The 21,500-nt window shown below is 37.8% G+C and overlaps 1 protein-coding gene across 1 annotated transcript in view; it reads right to left on the minus strand.

Annotated features, from left to right (window-relative positions):
* The window catches only part of LOC149289279 (dystrophin-like), an 874,963-nt gene that overhangs the window by 448,246 nt on the left and 405,217 nt on the right, over nucleotides 1-21,500 (minus strand). The window contains 2 exon segments of the mRNA XM_089490922.1: nucleotides 6,187-6,331; nucleotides 17,759-17,931. Of these exon segments, the coding sequence (XP_089347048.1) occupies nucleotides 6,187-6,331; nucleotides 17,759-17,931 (318 nt within the window).

Here is a 21,500-nt window from a genome sequence, read left to right on the forward strand (position 1 = left end):
CATTATTATCTAATCCTAATTTTAATGGATTTTGCATTCATCATATTTTATAATTTAGTCTAAATTTTAAGATTTTTATATTATTTCTGCTGTATCAAACAAACAAAATTCTTCTTATAACTGGTCTACATTGTGATTATACCAATGCTTTTTAGTCTTGTTGGACAACGCATGAATACAAATGTTGAGATTACAGATTATATTAATTAGAAGCTGCTAAAATTCGCTGTCAATTTAAATCAGTTTCTTTTCAGCCGTAAAACCAATGATACAGTGACAAAAGTAGATGAGTTTGGGGAGATTCCAAATTGGAATGATAATTTCTACGGTTTTAATATGTGACTATATATACTTATATCCACAATATGTACAATGTTTATGAAAATGAACCTACCACTGCGATTTCATTTGAGTGCCATTCTTTATAATATTAAATAATTATAAAAAAAACTATATGCATGTGTAATAATGGGAGTCAATAAGCATTTCCGTAATATAATTAACATCCCTTTTCATATCAGAAGGATTTAGCATGGATACAGACTGTTCCTGTGAAATAGTACCGTTAAGTATAATGTTTTAAAACACAGTTTAGCTGAGATTACAGAACAAATGTCAACATGAGAAACCTGTGCTAGGGAGAAACTTTTACTCAATAAATCTCTTTGATTTTATTACCCAGAGCACTAAGAATGCTTTAAATGATTCGGCAGGAATATCAAATATGGCTTCAGAATTGACTAAGCCACTACCATCTGCACTGATTACTCAACATAAAATATAAATACATCTGCTTCATTAGTTGGAGGTTTGCTTTCTATATTTTTTTACTAATGTTATATAAACCAACAGTGTGCAATAAGAGTTGTTTAAATATTATGTTCCATTTGTGTTCTCTGGGTAATGCTGCAGAAAAATACAAAAAAACTAATTCAAGAGGGGCTGTTTAACATATAGATCAATTACATCTACATGTGCTCATCATTCAACGAACACACGTACAATGGTCTTAATGTTCTAAAACTCTAACTTCCTCTTGGAAGGTGTCTGCTAAGATGCGGCAGGTTGTTCAGTCTAGGGCAGTCTAAGCTCTAAGTATAATTAATACAGCCAGTGCCCCCAGAATTTCTTGTATGTTCAGTAATTTAATGGAATAACCTCCCAATTTTCAATAAGTCAAAGGGCATCTGACTTTGCATTAGCTGCTCACATTGTTTTCATTTGCAAAATTACTTTTAGCTAATCAAACTGGCAATGGAAATTACATCTAAAATAAGCTGTCTAAGCACATAGATACAGTATGAACTGGAAGCTAAAAATTAGCTTATTCAATATTTTAATATTATTGAAAAGTATCATTAAAATCTACAGTAGCAATGGACCTCCACATTAAAATTTCTTTCAAAATATAACTTTCTAAAAAGGAAAACAGTGACATGGATATAATATATATATATATATATAAATATAATAATTGTCATCCAATCTTGCCATTATATCATATGGCCTATTGTAGGGGTGTCCAAGTTTTTTCTGCAGTGGGCCACTTCATCAGAATTGTATACGTGCGCGGGCCGCACTCATTTTTCACTGAGAGAAAATATGGCCTTTAATAAAATGTGCAGATTAAAATAAAGTAAATGACACAAAACCTTTACACAAGGGGGGGCAACTAGCCAGGTTTCAGCATGTACTGGCTGACTTGGCATGATAGGAGTGTGATTGCTAACAGCAAACACACTCTTTTTATACCCAGGCAACCAGTGAATGCTGGAACCTAGGCATGATGGGAATGTGATTGCTGTTAGCAGATTGCTGTTAGCTGTTGGCAATCACACTCCTATCATCCCAAGTCAGCCAATACGTGCTGGTACAGAGTGGCTGTAAGTGCAGACCAGATACTGCTGGCAGCATCAATACACAAGGGGCACAGCTAGCCAGGTTTCAGCATGTACTGGCTGACTTGGCATGATAGGAGTGTGATTTCTAACAGCAATCACAGTCCCATCATGCCTAGGTTCCAGCACTTACACATCCATGCTATCACACACAAACAAATTCATTCATTCACAGATTCATTCCCTCAATCAGACATACTCATTCACACAACCTCCCCCACCCCCTTACCTGCTCTACAGCTCTCGATGCCGATCACAGACTTCAGCAGGGGGTGCGGCCTCCCTCGTTCTCCCCACAGAGGAAGAAGGACGGAAGGAGAGAATAGACCCTCCCTCAAGTAAGCAGCAGGGCTCTTGTGATCCTGGCTGCCGATCTCACGCGGGCCGCACCTCGAGGTTCCGCGGGCCGCATTTGGCCCGCGGGCCACATGTTGGACGCCCCTGGCCTATTGTTTTGTAGGTCATAGTATATTCAGTGATGGAGCCTTACTACAACAGGGAAAGAACACACCCTCTCCATCCCATCTTCTGCTGATCAATGGCAGTACTCCCTTCCCATAAGGTCTTCTGCTTCTTTCTCATTGGTGGTTGGCAGCAGAGGGAGTATGGATCTGTATTTTGGCAAAATATATCTACAACTTGCTTACTGTTGAGGGTGGACAGTGTAAAGCATGTGATACAACATAATATCCAGGGGCTATGCTTATTGTAGAGAGAAAAGTCCAAGATCTGTGTTGGATGAGCGTAAATGTCCAGGCCCTCATGGTCTAATGCCTTGCTAAGTCCTAAGTACAGCACTGCATGCCAGAATATTGAGTTAATTATTACTGACAATTAGGGATATTTAAAATATTGCCTAGTTTTTACAATCCAATGGCTAAGCTCACTGAAATGATGCATTTATTGAAACAATTGATTAGCTTGAATTTTACATCAAGTTAGAGGTGGCCAATTAAATTGCCAACCTGAAGCAGTCTCAGGCCCCAGTTCCTGGAGCTGACTAACAAGTGAACATTATATTCATTACAATGAGCAAAAAGCATCTAGATATTCAGACCTGGTTCCGTCAATTAAAATCAACAGTAAGGGCATTTGAGCATTTGTGGGATGTCTGAGCTTTCCTTTATCTATGGGGTGGCTAGTCTGCATAAGCCAGGGCTAGTGGGGTAGGAGAAGAATTTGGTGTGGAGTGGGCACAATAAAAGCACAATAAAGAACTGCTGCCCAAAGAAACTGCAAACTAACCCCAAGACCAGGTGCTAGACCCGAAGACTCCAAATCAAATCCAGAGCATTTCAAGGTATGCATACAAAGTCATGGAACTACTTTAAACATCCCCCCCTTAAAGTTACACAAGCAGAAGATTTGGAAAAGATCTCATACTCTGGTTTGTGTCCTGGTAGACAGAATGAAGCAGAAGAGGGAACCTAATGCAGAAAAAAAACCTGTGCAAAGCTGTAAAAAATACAGTGCTTCATCAGGGACACAATCAAAAAGGATTATGAATTTACTTTTAAACAGCAGGATCACATTCAAACGTCAATAGATGTATTTACAGCGTCATACCAACCCGAGGATAGACTGTGCTTATTTTGGATGAAGACTGTTCATCAATAACTATCTATTTGGCACTCTACAGGTTAAAAACATTTAGTTTTTAGTCAGCCACATATAATGTATGGGCTACCTAAAAGTTACAGTTACATTGCTGACAAATGTATGCTAGTCATTGTGTTATAGATCTATAAAAATGCCAATGCCACAAAAACGCACAACCCATCCTAAAACTGATTACCAAAACACTAAAAATATATATTCAAATGTGTTTAAACAAGCAGACCACTTTAATGAGAAAAAATTCCACAGAAGAGGATTATGCTTATCTGAACTTCATGGAATTGGCTTGAAATGAGAATTTCCTTGGTCGGATCAGAAGGTCATATGTGTACTTGTGAAGGCATTTTCAGAAAAAATCCTTTAATTTTAAATATGGTACTCAATACAGAAAGATCACATAACAACAAGCTGTTCAGCTAATAAATGATGTAATGATCTGCTCTGCCAGGTGCTTAACCTAATAAAGATTTGTTAACCTGTTTGTAATATCTCACCAGCCATTCAAATCTATGAAAATTGGTCTCTAGAAAACAGGAAAATTCACATATTTATTTGTATTTTATATACAGTACGTATTTGTGTGTGTGTGTATATATAAGTATACATATATATATATAGCTAATTTTATTCACATCACAATAAACAATAAAATCAGTCCCTAATCACGCTGACCAACGACTTCTTAGACCCAGTTCCAAGTGCAAGGTTCTTTCACTAGTCTTGTTGCTTAAAGGTTATTTCCCACTCCCAAGGTGTTCGCCCCTTACACATGATTTTTATTTATGTCTTAGGCTCTCCCAGGCACAGGTGTGCCACTCTGTTTTCTGTACACTTCATTGGGCATCACTTTCTCCGCTTTCTCTTTTTCTATGTTTTACTCTTTATAATCTGTTTGTAGTGAGTAGTACTTTGTCTGTTCTATGAGCCAGTTATCGGAGCTTTGTGTGCTTTCAGTGTGTTCATTGAGACAGTACTGGTCTGGAGGGGCTCATTCATGCAAAGCCAGCATGACTGGGCTGGCTGTCAATCACTTAATGCATCCCCTCCCAAGGTATAAGCAGAAAGGTGGTCCTGACTGGGAGCTGTATGATAATTTTAGCATCACACACTGTGGTATTTACTGCCTCACACAGAGTATGCACCCAACTGTAGAGTAAATTTAGCAGGTTGGCTACATGCAAGACTCCGTGTAGACTGGTCCTGCGGTGTATGTATCCGTTTTGCTACTGTGCAGGGATTACGTTGGTAAGCAGTTGATCGTTGGTTATGTGTCAGTATTCCCAGAGGCCTATCCTAGTAGGCTAGCACATTTAACATTTGGTTGGTTATGCTCTTATGGATATGTAGTAGTAGTTTATGCTAATTTGGAGGTTATTCCAATTTGAGTTTATGTTTACATAACATGGGTGATCATGTATCAGCCATGGCCCTGTCATTACCGCAGCTAGCGTCTTTACCCTCTGACTCTAGCTAATCCATTTCTAAGTCCAGGTGGCCACACAAATCCTAAGACTCCAACTGAGGGAACGTGGGTGTTATTGGTGAAGATCAGTACCTATAGTCATTTAGCTCTTCTTTGAATTTAGTGAAGTGGTAACACAAACCCAAATGCTCAACCTGAGGAGGATGTGACTGTTATTGGTGAAGATCCGCATAGATAGTTTTGCATATTTCTTGATATAGCATACAGTCCTTGAAACAATTTATTTTGCAATGATCCACCAGTGACCTAATAAGGTGGGTGTGTATTCTACAACACAACTTGTTCCTACAAAATTGTGTAAAGTTCTACCCACATATTCTGTCGAAGTGCGTATTATATCCAAGATTTTATAGCAATAGACTATTATAATTACAAAATTGTGTACACAAAATGTTTTCATCAGTTGTACCAAATCAAGCATCCTATAAATAGGGCAATCTACAGTAGAGTACTTAATGATTCTGATTATGGATATATATAAAAGGTATTGTATAATTCATCTCACACAAGTATACACCTATATCATGTAACAATGACCACAAACCTATAAATAACTGCCATGCCTGATATAATCTAGCGGTACTCCACCCACCTAAAAAGAAACATTTTATATGACAACTGTAACTTCATACCATCTGGCACATCTATCCTGAATTTCTCTATTCTACACAAATCTCCGCAATAATAATGGCAAAAATTGTGGCTACAAAATGTTGTTACTGGTCTTTGACCACCAGTGCTACATAAAAAAAAAATATTCCTCAGTGCAATGTAATTCTTTACCGCCTTCTACAGGCCATATGGATGGCTGTTGTATAAAAGAAGCAAATCAAATTTTCCCAAATTCACAATGAATTGACCCACTTTCTTTTAAGAACAAGTTTGCATGAGTGTTTATGGATGTCATTATCTGTGGACCTAACAATTTTATATTTTCTTTAAAGGAAGGAAAGTTTGTAAATGAAGCAAAACAAAGATTCGAATCTTGAGTTTCATGATAATTCCAGATAAAGATTTTTCAGATTGTTCTTGAAAAAAAAATCTTATATTCTATATCCCCTTTGGGTAGAAGTGACACTTCTCATTTTGAAATACCAGCATACAAAAATAAAATCAAAAGAGCAGCAACTGAAAAAAGGGTCAAAAAACATCAATGGAAAAGGGGTCATAATTCAAAGCTTGTCTTACCTTCACCTGCTGCTGATGTCTGGTCTGCTCTGAATCTCTTCCATCACTCTCAGCTAAGATTTGCTCAGCCTCACTTAACCAGCGGTTGAGGTTATCCATGTCATCTTGTAAATTCATCCACTTCTCTAGAGAGCTATCAAACTTCCTGTATGTGAAAAGAATGCATCTGTTTCAGAGAAGTACAAATACCTTGTAGCATACACTTTATGCACAGTCTCTCTCTCTCTCTCTATCTATCTATCAAGCATAAAAAGATGATCCAATAAAAATAGGCAAAAATGTGCTTATAGAATACTAATAGAAAGTAAAAGTAACACCAGGCACATCAGGTTACTGTTAAATAACTCTTATAGTTGTGACCATTTAAATTACCGTATTTGCTCGATTATAAGACGACCCCCCAAAATCTGAATATTAACTTAGGAAAAAAAGAAAAAGCCTGAATATAAGACGACCCTAAAGGAAAAAAGTTTTACCAGTAAATGTTAATTCATGTAAACTATTTTTTTTAAATAAAAGCTATGATTGAGAAAAATATTTTTTTTGTTTTTATTTCCTTGTATTTTCCAACCTGTCCCCCAGTTACGCACATCTGCCCCCAGGCTTGCCATACCAATATGGCACTGTGGCCCATGATATGCCTTTTAACCCTCTATATGCCACTGTGCCCCATGGTATGCCTTTTGACCCCCTATGTGCCACTCTGCCTCCAGAAATGCCTTATACCCCTGTGACAGGGCCAGGCTAGCTGGCTCATGTGTCATATGAAGTTTAGCCGGGTCACGGAGCACTTTTGTGTCCGGTTCTGTATACTGTGACCCGGTAATATATTATATTGTGTTTATTGTGTAACCGGCCCAGAGACTGATGTGGATTCAGCCCCAGCCTTCAAAGAGACGATCCTATAATCTGGCTGGGGCTCTTAATCAGCCAACACAGCCCTGTCTGCCCAGACGGCACCCGCACTACAGGGGGGATAACACAGGTGGGGGAACCCATTGTATTCTGTAATCCCCTCACCTGATACATCCCCTGTATACTGATGGGATTTGTGATGGGATGTGGCTGATGGGATTGGGGGTTGGGTTCGGTACACATTGCATTGAGATTGTATATAAGTTCTGTGTGTTTGTAATAAAGAGAGTTCTTCTTGGTTTACTACGAATGGTGGTCTGGATGATCCGTGGATAGCTGAGTGCTATCTGTATGAGGGACTGACTGGTGATTCCTCAGCCTTCAAACAGGGGGACCCAGCCTTGGGTACGGTGACCCTGTAACATTAATTAATGAAGGGTCACCGTACCCAAGGCTGGGTCCCCCTTTAACGCCACTCTGCCTCCTGAAATGCCTTATACCTCCCTATATGCCACTCTGGCCCATAATATGCTTTTAACCCCCTAAGTGCCAGAGTGGCATATAGGGGTATAAGGCATTCCAGAAATGCCCTATGCCCCCATTTAACACACACACACACACACACTTACCGGTGCTTCCAATTTCCTGCTGTATTGCCGGGGCAGCGGGTTGACGTCTCCTTCCGCTGCAGCCGGAAGGAGGTGGAGTGGGCAGCGGGGGTTTGTCTGCGTCCGTCGCGGATACCTTCCCCGGCTGTCAGAGATCAGAGTTCCCCGCACCGGTGCGGGGAACTCTGATCTCTGACAGTCGGGAAGGTATCCACGACGGACGTAGACAACCCCCGCTGCTAGCCACACCTCCTTCCGGCTGCAGCGGACGTTGTCTACGCGGATCGCATAGACGTCAACCCGCTGCCCCGGCAATACAGCAGGAAGCATCGGTAAGTGTGTGAGTGGGGGGGAGACAGGAGGATCCAGGTCCCCTGCAGCGGCGCGGGGGATCTGGATCTTAGTCTCATAATCAGACCTCTATTTGAGGTCTGATTAGAAGACGACCCCGATTAGAAGACGAGGGGTATTTTTCAGAGCATTTTGCTCTGAAAAAAAACTCGTCTTATAATCGAGCAAATACGGTATTCCTCACTTATGATGACTTCTTATACTACGTTCCACAGTAGTTTTGTCCACATATGTTAATAGACATCTAAAAAACAAGAGATGCGTTAACAAAACAAATGTTTTTTTGTTCAGTTGTGATTAATGTTAAATCGTAGCCTGCAGTTTCTCATAAAGTTGCTCTCAGACATTATGTAAACTTGGTGCGGTTGTGCCCTGAGCAGGTATGGGTCAACAGTCACATTCCCTGTTCCTCATTAGGTCTAGCGCTAGAAGTAAAAATAAATAAAAATAAATGAAAAAAAAATTAAACTATACCCCCTATTACAAAAGTGCCGCTCTTGGGTTATTTCAAGTACTAGGAGGTATAATTACATAAAAATAAAATATTACTAAAAGCAGATTAATTGTAAAGAAAGTTCCATATAAAATGTAAAATAGGCTGCCTGTTTCTTTTTCACTATGTATGCACATGTAAAATATGTATATAAGATGATTTGGTGTGGGTCGAAGTGAACACCTAATAGTGTTGTGCTAACTTTACCAACATGTGCATTTTTTCACACTGGAATTTGAAGCAGACATAATTAGCAGGTGACGATCCTGAAAGTTCCGCAATGCGTGACATCAGAGGAGCTGAGTCTCTCTTGTCCTTTATTGACCTTCCAGTGGGTGTAAGCGATGGACCATTTCTTATATAACGGCGTACTGGCACTTGCGTCATCCTAATGGGTATCTTGGCAGAGCTTTTAAGGACATCCTGGTACATCAATATGATCGTGAAAAGGTTAAAGCAGGAGCAAACGGGTAGACTAGATGGGCCGAATGGTTCTTATCTGCTGTCAAATTATGTTTCTAATATGCTAGGCACACCGTTCCTGTGTTCGGTTCAGGGGAGAATATTTGTGTACATTGTTCGTGTTCATTTTTTTTTCTTCTTCGTTTTTTGCCGTTTTACTCCTGACGGCAAACCTACGGATTTCTGCTCCTGTTAACTCCTGCGATGCTGCGTAGATAAGGTAGGCTAGATGGGGAAGGGACCAGGGAGATAAGTAAACGAAGGCGAACATGAAGATTCTTCGTGTTGTGTTTCTTCGTCTTTGTATACGTTTTGCCGCGGCCATGTTAATTTCTTCGGTATTCGGGCTGAACAACAAATATGCACCCTTTGTGTTAGTTTTCATGTTCGCCCGAATACGAATTCACAAGTCTACTGACTACTATAAAAATATAAAATAAAATAAAGACATTTACAGATATGCTGCCTTGGGACCTCTATATCCCTTTTAATATCAGAGCTGGGAGGGGAATAGGACCACCTACCAGTGGTCCGGAAAAGTAAGCGGAATAGGGTTGGAATCAGCAAGTTAATAGTGCTAATACTGCCACTCAGAGCTCTACCCCGCAATCAACTGCACTACTCAGAATCTGGAAAAAATCCAAGTTGTGTGAGAATGTAGACAGCTCATTATACTAGCACTAGTTCTAATAACAGAACATTAACTATCCCAAAAACAGCTCTATCAAGCAGTGTTACCAACATACAATATCCTTATTAAGATATTGCTCATATGCAAAAGACAATGCAAAAATATAAGGATTTATGAGAAAATAATGTGCGCTCTAAGTCAGAGTATGTCATACCTTGACAAAATTCCAGTAAAATGTCAATACATTGCTAGTCTTATAATGCAATTAGCTACTTATCAAAAAAGTACGAACACAATGCTATATTTATTTTCACAGTGCAGTATGAAAAGGAATAAGTGACATTGCAGTGTGAGGGTAAAAGGTATCAGCCATAATGTGTTTAGCAAAGGCTAATCTTAAAGGTACACTCCAGCCATCACATGCACTTTAATGGTTCCTGTCTTGTAATATCCCTTTTGCAGAAGCATTGGGAGATTCTTTTTTTTGGCCAAACACATCTCCTTGTATGTGATATACTTACTACCAGTGAGCTCCAGTGCTATTCAGAGCCACGTGGACATGGATGGCCATTGATTTCCACTTCTTTAACAACCCGAAAAACAACCCTGAACAACTTATCCATGTATTAATTATTGCATATCTCATATTCACTCTTCTTATTTCCTGTATTCCCATTGCTAATGTATCATGCTTTACTTATATGCACATGCATGTGGGCAAGATGATGCCCAATGATCGTTTAGATAATCTTTGTTGTTTTACTGCATAGGTTTTCTATAAATTGAACAGTGATGTTTATATTTCAACAAAGGCAATAAAAATGATCATTTTAGCCATAATCGTATCCCATAACTTCATGGAATGGGCGAAAAGTTGAGGATATGGGATGAATGGTGACAAAAGTAGGGCAACAATATCACATATTTTAATCAAAACAGTATCCAACATTTTAATGGGCTTATGCACCTTCGGACAAGGACCTTTGGCATGGGTTTGATGATCTTACATAAGTGAAAACACTTTAGATTATAAGAGGATGTTATAGTAGCTGTTAGCTTAAGCAGATTCAAGTATAAAAATATTCTAATGTTAGATAAAAGTGTAAAGTTAGCTAGCAGAGCTGAACAGAAAGCCAAGTCCCCATCTAGCTAAATTATATCTGATATGGTTGTTCTATTAACTCCAAAAGAGTTTGTAGAAAATACACAACATAGTTTTGAGGAATGCTGTGGACTTAGAGATCAGCTGTTACCATGACGATGCACGTTGAGCATCAGTGCACAAATAATGACCTGCCATCCACAGATCAGGTGCCAGGGGAAAGTGCTAAGATCTCCAGATCATGCCTTGTGTAATTATATCAAATATAAAACACCAAACTGTACTTTTCTTGTTCTGCCTCACTGAATTCTTTTTGCAACGGCAGAATAATAAAGTAATACCAAATGACAGATAACAAAAGTCTTATAGAGCTCCCACACATGGCCAAGAGATTGCATTTACCCTAATCTAGAATTGAAGCACATAGTAAGTCTAAACATTTCAAACACTAGATCGAATGGCATGGCAATGAAAATGTTTTAATGGTTTCTTTAGGTTGCTTTAAATCGAGTTTTTGAGCTATGCATTACTTTGTGACAACAGACTAGCATATTTCAGTATATGTAACACGTGTTGGTACAAAATAACATCCAAAAATTCTTAATTCCACATAATGGACAATAATCTACAACTGAGATGTCCTAACTCCTCACAGACTTAAAAATCCCAATGCACCCAGGTAATGTTCTTTAAACACACTAAAAAATACACTATGTCTATATCCAGCCCATTGAAAGAACTCAACCAGAATAAACACAAAAGTAACAATTATTCTTACCATATCACCTTGGTCTCATTGTATCCCTAGAAACTAACCAACAGGTATCCCCAAACTGTCTATCCACTCAACCTCAATACTTATTGACGTACTCTATAACTACTTCAATATGCATTCACTAAAGCTTTAAAAAAAGTTACTTTCCTTTAAGAGAAGATGTAGTTCCACATCTGTAGTGCAATACTTCCTCAGTGGCCCAAACTTGTGGCCCAATGTTTTGGACCACAGCAAACGCATCTCAGGCTAGCATATATATGTGTATGTGTGTGTGTGGGGGGGGGGGGTATAAGCAGAATCCTTTCATGCATTTCCCACTGGGATAATGCAAAAGTGTAGAAGGAACACTCAGCTATCATATCAATCAGTGCACAATATAGCTGAAGTTTCCCTTTGAAGTCATATTAAATCAAAATGTAAAAATGTACATATGGTGGGCATAATTCCCTTATTACACTACAATCCAAAATTAAACATGTTCTGTTATATATCGGCCAATTATGGTAGCTTATAAGTAGTAGTTAGAATAGAAAAACCTATGAGTGCTGAAAAACTGATACAAAAAAAAATGCCAGTGCAGTGTGAATGATAAGCATTGTAAAAGCTACAGATGCCTAAAATAAACTTATGTGATTTGAAACACATTCCCGAAAACAACCTCTAAAAAATATGGTTCCATCATAAAATCAAATTGCCACTAGCAGATAAGAAAAAAAAGAAAAACATGATTTAGATTGTACCTAAAATTACTAGACAGCCAAGGGGAAAAATTCATTATAAATCTATTCTTTTCATTAAAAGATTGTTACCTTGTCTACAGCGTGTAATTTGATCAGGTAGGTTACAAAGATTTAATTAAAAATGGTTCCCCCCATTTATCATTTTAGAAAATGGAAGTCTGGCTTGTCAGCAGACTGAGTAAAATACATCAGTGTGTCAGATACTTGCCAGTGTACTGGATAGAACATTGTCTGTATTTATTAGAATGTGCTGATGCTTTTACAAACGGCTAATTAAACTGTTTTGCATTTTCAAGACCTATGGAATGACGTGAGTAAGATACATCCATGTCTTTAGTCCGGAGCTGGTATTATCAAGAATAAAAAAGTATGTGCTACAACCATAGCGGGGGAGTAAAATGTATCAATAACCTGAAAAATCACAATATACAAATGACAATTACCTTAACATTTTAAGATGTTGTGGTAGAGGAGGAGTAGAAAGCCATGCTCTTGAGAGCTTGCAACCATTTAGGATGTTGAGGAGGAATAAAATATTGGTAATACATTACACATGCATCCAACATTTACTACAAACGTCCATATGTCTCTTTATATTTTTAAATTTGTCCAAATGTACCATCAAAGACTGTACTACAATCTACGTTTGTAGGTAAAAAAAGGTCTGATGAATCATCATGAAGACCCCTAAACAGAACAACCGTTGGCAAATCATCCATGCCACATGTGGGGTAGAAGGCTTGTAGGTAGCCACAAGAAATGGTAATTTTTGTGTCATAACAGGAATGTTTACTGTCCCTTACAGCCTCACTAAAGAAGAATGGATACTAAGTACTTTAATATGCAGATAAAAATGGAAAAAAAAATAAAAAATTTATGTCATCATTTCCAGAAATGGCCCTTGAAATGTGAAACTGGCATTCATTCATAAACCTGGGTGAATGTCTTTGAATGAAAAAAAGAAATCCATAAGTAAGATATATATAATAATAGTAAAACCCATTCTAAAATACTTCAATGGCAGTTTCTCAGCTTGCTGTACTGCTCAGCTGCTGTTAAATTGATTTACAAACACACTAGAAAATAAATGTAGACACAGTAGCCCAGCAATAGCAGAATCTTAAATATGCATGTTGTATATGCAGAGATAACATATCTGAAACATAAATATTTTGAATAATGAAGGCTTAAACTTTGAGATATAATAAACATTAATTTGATTTATTGCCTGTTTTCTTTTGTTCAGTTAATAATGAAGCATATTTTTTATTTAAATTTAATTTAATCTTTTTATAAAAATGTTATATTATATTAGGGGACAACTGATAGATTTGATTCTAAAAGCAGGCTGAAATATGTATGTATTATAAACTAAGATAATTTGCTGTGATTAGATGTATGGCAATGCTTTTATATTCATGTTTGTTTTTGCATGAATTGTAATGGGCACCTTGAACCTTCCTAGCTGTGGTATAAATACATGTTCTTCACAAAAGTATCTTGGCCCTGATTAGTCAGAGAATCAGTGGTGGTGAAGTGGTACCATCAGGCTCCAAACTTACCTGGGAGGGAGCAGTGCCCTCCAGTGGCAAAAGGTCTGCCTGTCTGTATAAGCCACACATGCACATACTAGCCATGGCTCTTTATGACGCTGGGACTAATTAATATAATTTCCTGGACTTTGCTTGTGTTAACAAATGGTGCCCAGCTGTTTGGGGATTCCCCAAATCAGCTTGGTATTGTGAGACCTTCATAGAGACCCTGCATCTGACCTCCAAGCTTGGCACCATTGGCTTCCGCAGATTTTTCAAGGTGGAGGCAAAATATTAGCCCTGCCAAAGAGATAGGGCATAGGCAGGATAAGAAGGAACATGCACAGGGCTAATATGCCATTACAGTGTGGTGTGGGATCATCAGAATGATATGGAGGGTTGGCAGTGCTGTCGTTTATCATCATGTTGTAGCCTCTCCTGAACAGTACACTGACAGACACACTTGTCTTTTGAATTTATTATTTGTGCCAGGGCTAGCCTTAAGCAGAAATTCAGGAATACACTGCTCTGCAGTGCTCTCCTGAAAAGGGATGTGTGCGCTGATGCAGTGTGTCTGTGCAACGACAGACCTGAGTTTTAAGTGAAATTAGATGCAGGAAAGCTTGAAATAGATATATCCCCGCCATTGTGCAGGTTGTCCGGAGCATCCCTGCTTGGTAGGATAGACAATTGAATTATTAAAAACTACCCTTGTCTTTTTTCAGTCGATCAGTCCAGTGAGAACCCTTCCAATGGGAGGGCAAGTGCCTCCTTTGCACCCCCCAGATGACCATGCCTGGCCCTGTTCCCACCTTTGTGCCGGTTTGATTAGATGTATTGGATTAACATTTGGCTTGTGGTTCTGGACTTTGCTATCTGCCTATTTTTCCAATTTGTCTTCCTGGCTTCAAACTTTGATCTATGCTTGTCCATACTCTCCATGACCCTACTTCAACGTATTTCTGACACAAACTACTATGACAGTCCCTGCTTATTGGGTTTGTACACTGTCACCTTTAATCTTATATAGTGTTTCTACACCTACACTCATCGCTAAGCCCCACAACATTCCTATGCTTCTGAGAGGATGTAGGATGTAGCTAGGTACAATCGGGGGTGAGGTTGTACTCACGGGGTGCCCTGTTGCAGAAGGGCCCCAGGGGGGCAGGAATGGAGCGGATAGCATGGAGAAGACCAAGAAATAAGACAGAAGGTAGGGAGACATTGAGAGAGCATGAGAGTGAATGAGAGTGAAAATTATTTGTTGGTATTATTCGGGTCTCTCCTCGTGTTTGGACATTCAAATGCACAAGTCTACTAAGTAATAAATACTGTATAGTGACTCTTTTGTCTATACCACTTTAAGCAGAAAATATTTCACAGCAATAACAGCAATAACACAGCAAGACAATAAGCATGATCAATATTAAATAATTATAAAGGCAACTTATTTTTTTAGATGCCAGTAACAAAAAAGTAACCGTAAAAGTATTATGTTGGGCTTTTTGAGGGTGAATTTTGTGTGGATACATATAACTGTTAAAACTAGCTTTGCAAACCAGTGAAAAAGAGGGTTAGTAGACGCAAGACTGTCAGTCTCATGCACAAGAATTACATGCAACTGCTCGGTAATGCCAGCCTATCAATAGTTTCAAAAAGTAGACTAACCAAGTCTTATCTTAAGTAATAAGTCCAACAGCCCTGTTAAAATGCCCACTAGCACTAAGTGCTGCATTCCAGTTCCTGTTGAATGCCCACATCCTTCCCAGATATCATTATTTCATCAAATTAAAATTTGCCTCATTCATATTTTTTTAGGTGCACTTAATCATATTCAGGTGCCATTGAGGTCTAGAGTAGTAGGTCTGGTGGGGCAGCAGCCCTCTGAACTTAAACCGTGAGTGGATTGAGGATTGTGGGCTCAAAGGGTGGTTTCCCTAACAAACCCACTTAAACTATGGGACGCTTTTGCTAGCCTAGCTGTGGAATGGTCATGTGACTTAAAAAGTAGGCACTGATAGAAGGTGAAAATATTTTTTAAGGTTTCTGCATTGTTTTTTAAAATAATATTTTATAAAACACTGCGCTCACTGTAAAACACTGCTTTACACAGACATTGAAAAGTCAGTCATTTCTTATTGTTCCCTGACAAAAATTAGCTTAATGTTACAATTGGCAAAGGTTGATGCATTACCATCATTTACTAATTAATTATAATATGAGTTAAATCTAAATCATAGTTAGAAAACAAGCATAAATGCTCAAAGTACTGTGCTGGTTGTTTCCTTGCAAAGAAAATTAATGATTTATATGTCTGTTCTAAAGACCTGGTTACTCCTTTATATTTTATTTCTGACAGGTTATCACAAAGCTATTTGTCTAAGAGTAGGAGGGTGAGTGGGTAGTAACAGTTGTGACCCGGGGAGCAGGGCTTTGCCTGAAGACTCTAGGTCCAACACAGAGAGTTCCCAGGTATATTAATATGTCAACACCGACTAAATTCATATCTGTTACTATAGCTGAAGAAAAGGCTATTGAAAGGATTTCCATGCAGATTTGTCGGCTGCACATCCACGATGCAAATCTCCAGTTACATCACATCCCAAAGGTGCTCTCTTGGATTGGCATCTGGTGACTGTGGAGGCCATTGGAGTACAGTGAACTCATTGTCATGTTCAAAAAAACAGTTTGAGATGCTGTGAGCTTTGTGACACGGTGCATTATCCTGCTGGAAGTAGCCAGCAGAAGATGGGTACACTGTGGTCATAAAAAGATGGACATGGTCATCAACAATACTCAGGTAGGCTGTCACGTTTAAACAATGCTCAATTGGTACTAATGTCCCCCAAACCATTACACGACCAGCCTGAACCGTTGAGACAAGGCAGGATGGATTCATGCTTTCGCAGCTGGAATCAAGACTCATCAAACCAGGCAACGTTCTTCCAGTCTTCCATTGTTCAGTTTTGGTGAGGATGTGCGAATTGTAGCCTAGGTTTCTTGTTCTTAGCTGACAGGAGTGGCACCAGGTGGCGTCTTCTGCTGCTGTAGCCCATGTGCTTCAAGGTTTGATGTGTTGTGCGTTCAGAGATGGTATTCTGCATACCTTGGTTGTAATGAGTGGTTATTTGAGTTACTGTTGCTTCTCTGTCATCTCAAACCAGTCTGCCCATTCTCCTCTGATCTCTGACATCCATAAGGCATTTTCGTCCACACAACTGCCGCTCACTGGATATTTTATCTTTTTCGGACCATTCTCTGTAAATGCTAGAAATGGCTGTGCGTGAAAATCCCAGTAGATCAGCAGTTTCTGAAATACTCAGACCAGCCCGTCTGGCACCAACAGCCGTGCAATGTTCAAAGTCACTTAAATCTCCTTTTTTCCCCATTCTGATGCTCGGTTTGAACTTTAGCAAGTTGTCTTGACCACGTCTACATGCCTAAATGCATTGAGTTGCTGATATGTGATTGGCTGATTAGCTATCTGTGTCAACAAGCAATTGAACTGGTGCACCTAATAAAGAGGCCAGTGACTGTATTTATATACACAGTATATATATACTGCCTTCTTACTGATGCCTTCCCAAGAATACATCAGTAAGAAGGGCTAGGTTACAATGTATGTTAAGGAAACATGCATTAAAAATATATAAGGTTTATGAGTCTATGTATAATACCATACAGAATAAATTTAGGGTACTATGTATATAAGAGACATTACTATTATATTGGTACTTGCTGCCCACATGCCTGTCTATCACTTGAAAAGCTCATGTTCCTTCAGCCTGTTTCAAATACAGCTGATCCAATGCACTAAGCAAGCCTAATCAAAACTCAGAATTTGTACAATTACTCCAGAGATTTTCTAAATAACTTTTATACATATCAATTTGCAGAGGGACCCTTTGGAATAATAAGATTTTATTTGTGAACGTATGTGGAATATAGTCTGAAAAAGATGTTGGTTGCAGCCATTAAGGTTACAACTGAACTAGAGCTGGTTAAAATAAACAAACTACTCACTTTTGCCGCATCTGGTACACCTTGTTAACATTTTCCCATTGAAAACTGAGTTCAGACATTTTTTCTTGGATCTTCTCGTGTTCCTGTGGTGTAGCACACTCAAGAACTGCTTTCTTCCTGTTCTGAGTGAACTCAATCTGACCTGATAGCTTTTCAAGGCCCTCTTTCACAGTCTAAAATTACATTACATCAAGGGAGAAAAAAAGAAGAAAAAAAAAATTAGACTAGCCACATACTACTACATTATATGTAACAAAAGATGTATTCATGTTTTTTCCCCATGTTCTTATTATCCTCCGGTACCTTTCCCTCTTTCAAACATCTTCCAAAACTTTTATACACACTAGGTAGGGTGCCTTACTTTCGAAGAACCTCTATGTATGTTTGCCCCCTCGACCTCAAAGCTTATTCAGTATACAGCGTGTACATGTATTCTAGGCTTTCCCAATGCACTTCAGGTTGAATACAGAGTGTGTCTCAGATATAAGAGTTCTCTTAAAAAAAAACATATTAAAACTTTACTATTGCCTGTTTTACAGGTACTTCCATCCTTTGAAATCCATGGCCAACACACTTCTATTTCCTTCCTACCCATCAGTGTGTAGAAATGGTGCCAGCATTTGTACAACAAACATAGACACACCGTAGGAAACAAGCATAGATGGACGGTTTTTATGCCTGGTAAAAACCCTGCTTTTAATATAAATTAGTGCCTGTTTATTCCCAAAAAGCTATGTTTTGTAAATCCAGAATTGATCGATGTACCCAGTTTCTTGTTTCTTAAAGACGCATAGCATTAGCATTGCATACTTTGTGGAGAATGCTGTTGGGGTTACATAAAACAAACACTATATTATTAACCTTTTTTTTTTACTATATTATTATATTTAGGTCATGATACAAAATCTCTGACTACAGGGTAAAACTTACAAAAACAAAAAAGAAAGCAAAATAATATCCATTTCTGTTTGGCATCATGGCCAGATACACTTTGTACTTGCAATATCATATTCAATTGATTCTCATAATAAAACACACAAAAATGAAATATTACCAAACTATGCGACAGAATGGAAAGTTGTGTCTCCATTTCCTTTCAACAAGAAAGCCTTGGCATAATGGGTATCACTTGCGGAATTTTCCCTCTTTACGCAGTAGTTAATGCTGGTGCTGCTAAATTTATAATTGTCCACAGTATGTTAACTAAATAATGGAATTATTTCCATTGACACATTTTTACGTCCTTCAGGCCAATAAAATTTGTCATGGATAATCCTTTTCATTGCTCCAATTGTCTTTAGCCGAAAGGGTGACTGTTCAGACATAAAACGATTCTTAAATGCAGCACATATAAACTATGTCCAGGACATAAACTGGAGGTATTATTTTTCATGTCCCAATATTGTCTACAACTAAATCTATATGCATTACTACAATTTATCATACATTGGAAGTTAAATTTATAATAAAAACATAGCAAAGAGAAAAAAAAAATATGTTCAGCTATTGCCCTCTAAGGGAAGAACAAAATGTCCGATATAAAAACCGCTTTTGGATTAATCTCTAATTAAACGACATGTTCTGTTAAATAATGTCACGTTCATCTTTCTCCCAAAGATGCTGCTCCACTAAACATTAATTACACCGTGTAGTATATTATGCAGATGCCATTTTATTCTCTCCTCTGAAGGTGTAATCACATAAAATGATTTTTTTTGTGATTAACTAACACAACCAAACACAATCCAGATAGAATGAATTGGATAATAACATCGTAAATGAAGTATTAAGAGTAGGCATGTTATTGTAATTTGTAATACATCCATGAAGCTTAACATGTAAGTAGCATGTAAAAAAGAAAAGGTAATCAGTTATTCTTTGTGGACAACTGGGGGAAACAGTAGCTCCAAGCTATTTTAGGTATGAAAGTACCAAGGGAGATTCTGTAACCTGTTTTAGAAAAAAATACTCACAACTTCCACTTCTAAGAAAAAAGGATTAGAGAAACCCATTAGCAGCTGGAATGACAGTAGCCTTTAGGGAGATGATCCATCTCGGTGCTTTTGAAGAAGAAAAATCAAAACAGTAGCGAGCCATAATCCAGTTCATTTTCACTATCGCAAAATGTATCTTTTGCTGACAATGAAAAAGACAACACCTGATAAAAATCTATTCCCAGTCTTTACCTGCGTAACCATTTTCTAAATGGTGAGCTCTGATAGATTATGTTTACAGTGTCCTCAATCACTAACTCCTGAGTGGCTGATAAAATGATTACTTAAAACTTAGACAAAGACATTTGAACTTGTTTTAATTTTATAGATGGCTTTAAAGGACATCGCGGTTGCTTAATGAGTTCTTAATGCATTAAGAGGTCTATTTATCAAGGAACTTAATATTGCATGGACCTTCAGGTAGTGCATTCAGTCATTAATCCCTGATTCATCATGTACAAGCTCAAGGCATTAAAAAACCTTACTGCTGTGAAAGGGTATTTTAATGTGTATACACAAAATGGTATCTTCCTTTGTCCATAGTAAGAGTTAGTTATTTCAGTGTGTTCCTTGTATAATACATTTTTTATAAAACTATAACTGTATATATATATATATATATATATATATATATATATATAGTTATAATATGCACACACACATCTATATATATATACACTTTTTGTTTTTCTATTTAACTGTTCATGTTGCATGTGAGTAATTTAAGGCAGAGACTGTCCTTTCTCCCTTTCATACACTTGCTTATTTAAAATCAATATCTTGTTACATATATTATTGTTCATGATCGGCATAATACAGAGATGACCATTCTGCCCATCATACACTTGGTATCACAATACATTAATGTGTCAGGATGGGCAAGTTTTCATGACACTACATGGAAGTTTTAGAACATAAAGTGAAAATTATTGTCCATAACATGAGATACAAATATTCTTAGTTCATATCAATAAATTGTCCAGTGAGTAAATGTATTTATCTATTTCTCTTGTGATAACATTTATAAAACAGATACAATGTAATAACTAACTGTAGATCAGTTATCAATGAACCGTTTCATTTATTGTGAGTGGAAGAAAACATTGTTCATCGCTCAACGTTTATATTGAAATTAACTTTGTGAACTATTGGATTGGAGTGTCAGTTTGCAATATAAATAATGGCTCAGATTTATTACATGAGATAAAATGTATTGTTTTTTTATTTAACTTTTATTCCATTGCACTGTATGCAAACTTGTGATAGATTTATGTCCAGAACTGGATCCAGCCCACTGACATGCCTGTATATGAAACGTTTAACACAAATTACCAAACCTGTAAATATATACAGTGAACAAACATGAGATTTCAGTACTGTATTTTGGCAAAGCATATAGGCTCACCTGTAACGTCAAGGGTCTTTGGGACTATTCAATAAAAAAATCCACCTGTGAATGTCATTCTCCAATTTTGACACTGTTTTCAGACTCAAATACTTGAGCACAATATACAGTATCGGCCAATAATTTGCTCAGCACAGATCTATCTGGACTCAAATCGCCCTCAATTTAATTTCTAGATTCTCAAACAGCAGCTGTAGAATTTATTCACTGCCATGCTAGTTTTTACAGCTTTATTATGACAATGATGAATGCTTTTATGCAGAAATAAATATTCATTAAAGAGAGTTAGATTAAAAATATGCCCCTTCCGAAAGGCTCGGAATACTTAGGAGATTTATTTGGA

This window comes from Sceloporus occidentalis, unplaced genomic scaffold (assembly GCF_023333645.1).
Source record: "Sceloporus occidentalis isolate IW3139 unplaced genomic scaffold, rSceOcc1.0.p SCAF_47, whole genome shotgun sequence".
Classification (NCBI taxonomy): Eukaryota; Metazoa; Chordata; class Lepidosauria; order Squamata; family Phrynosomatidae; genus Sceloporus; species Sceloporus occidentalis.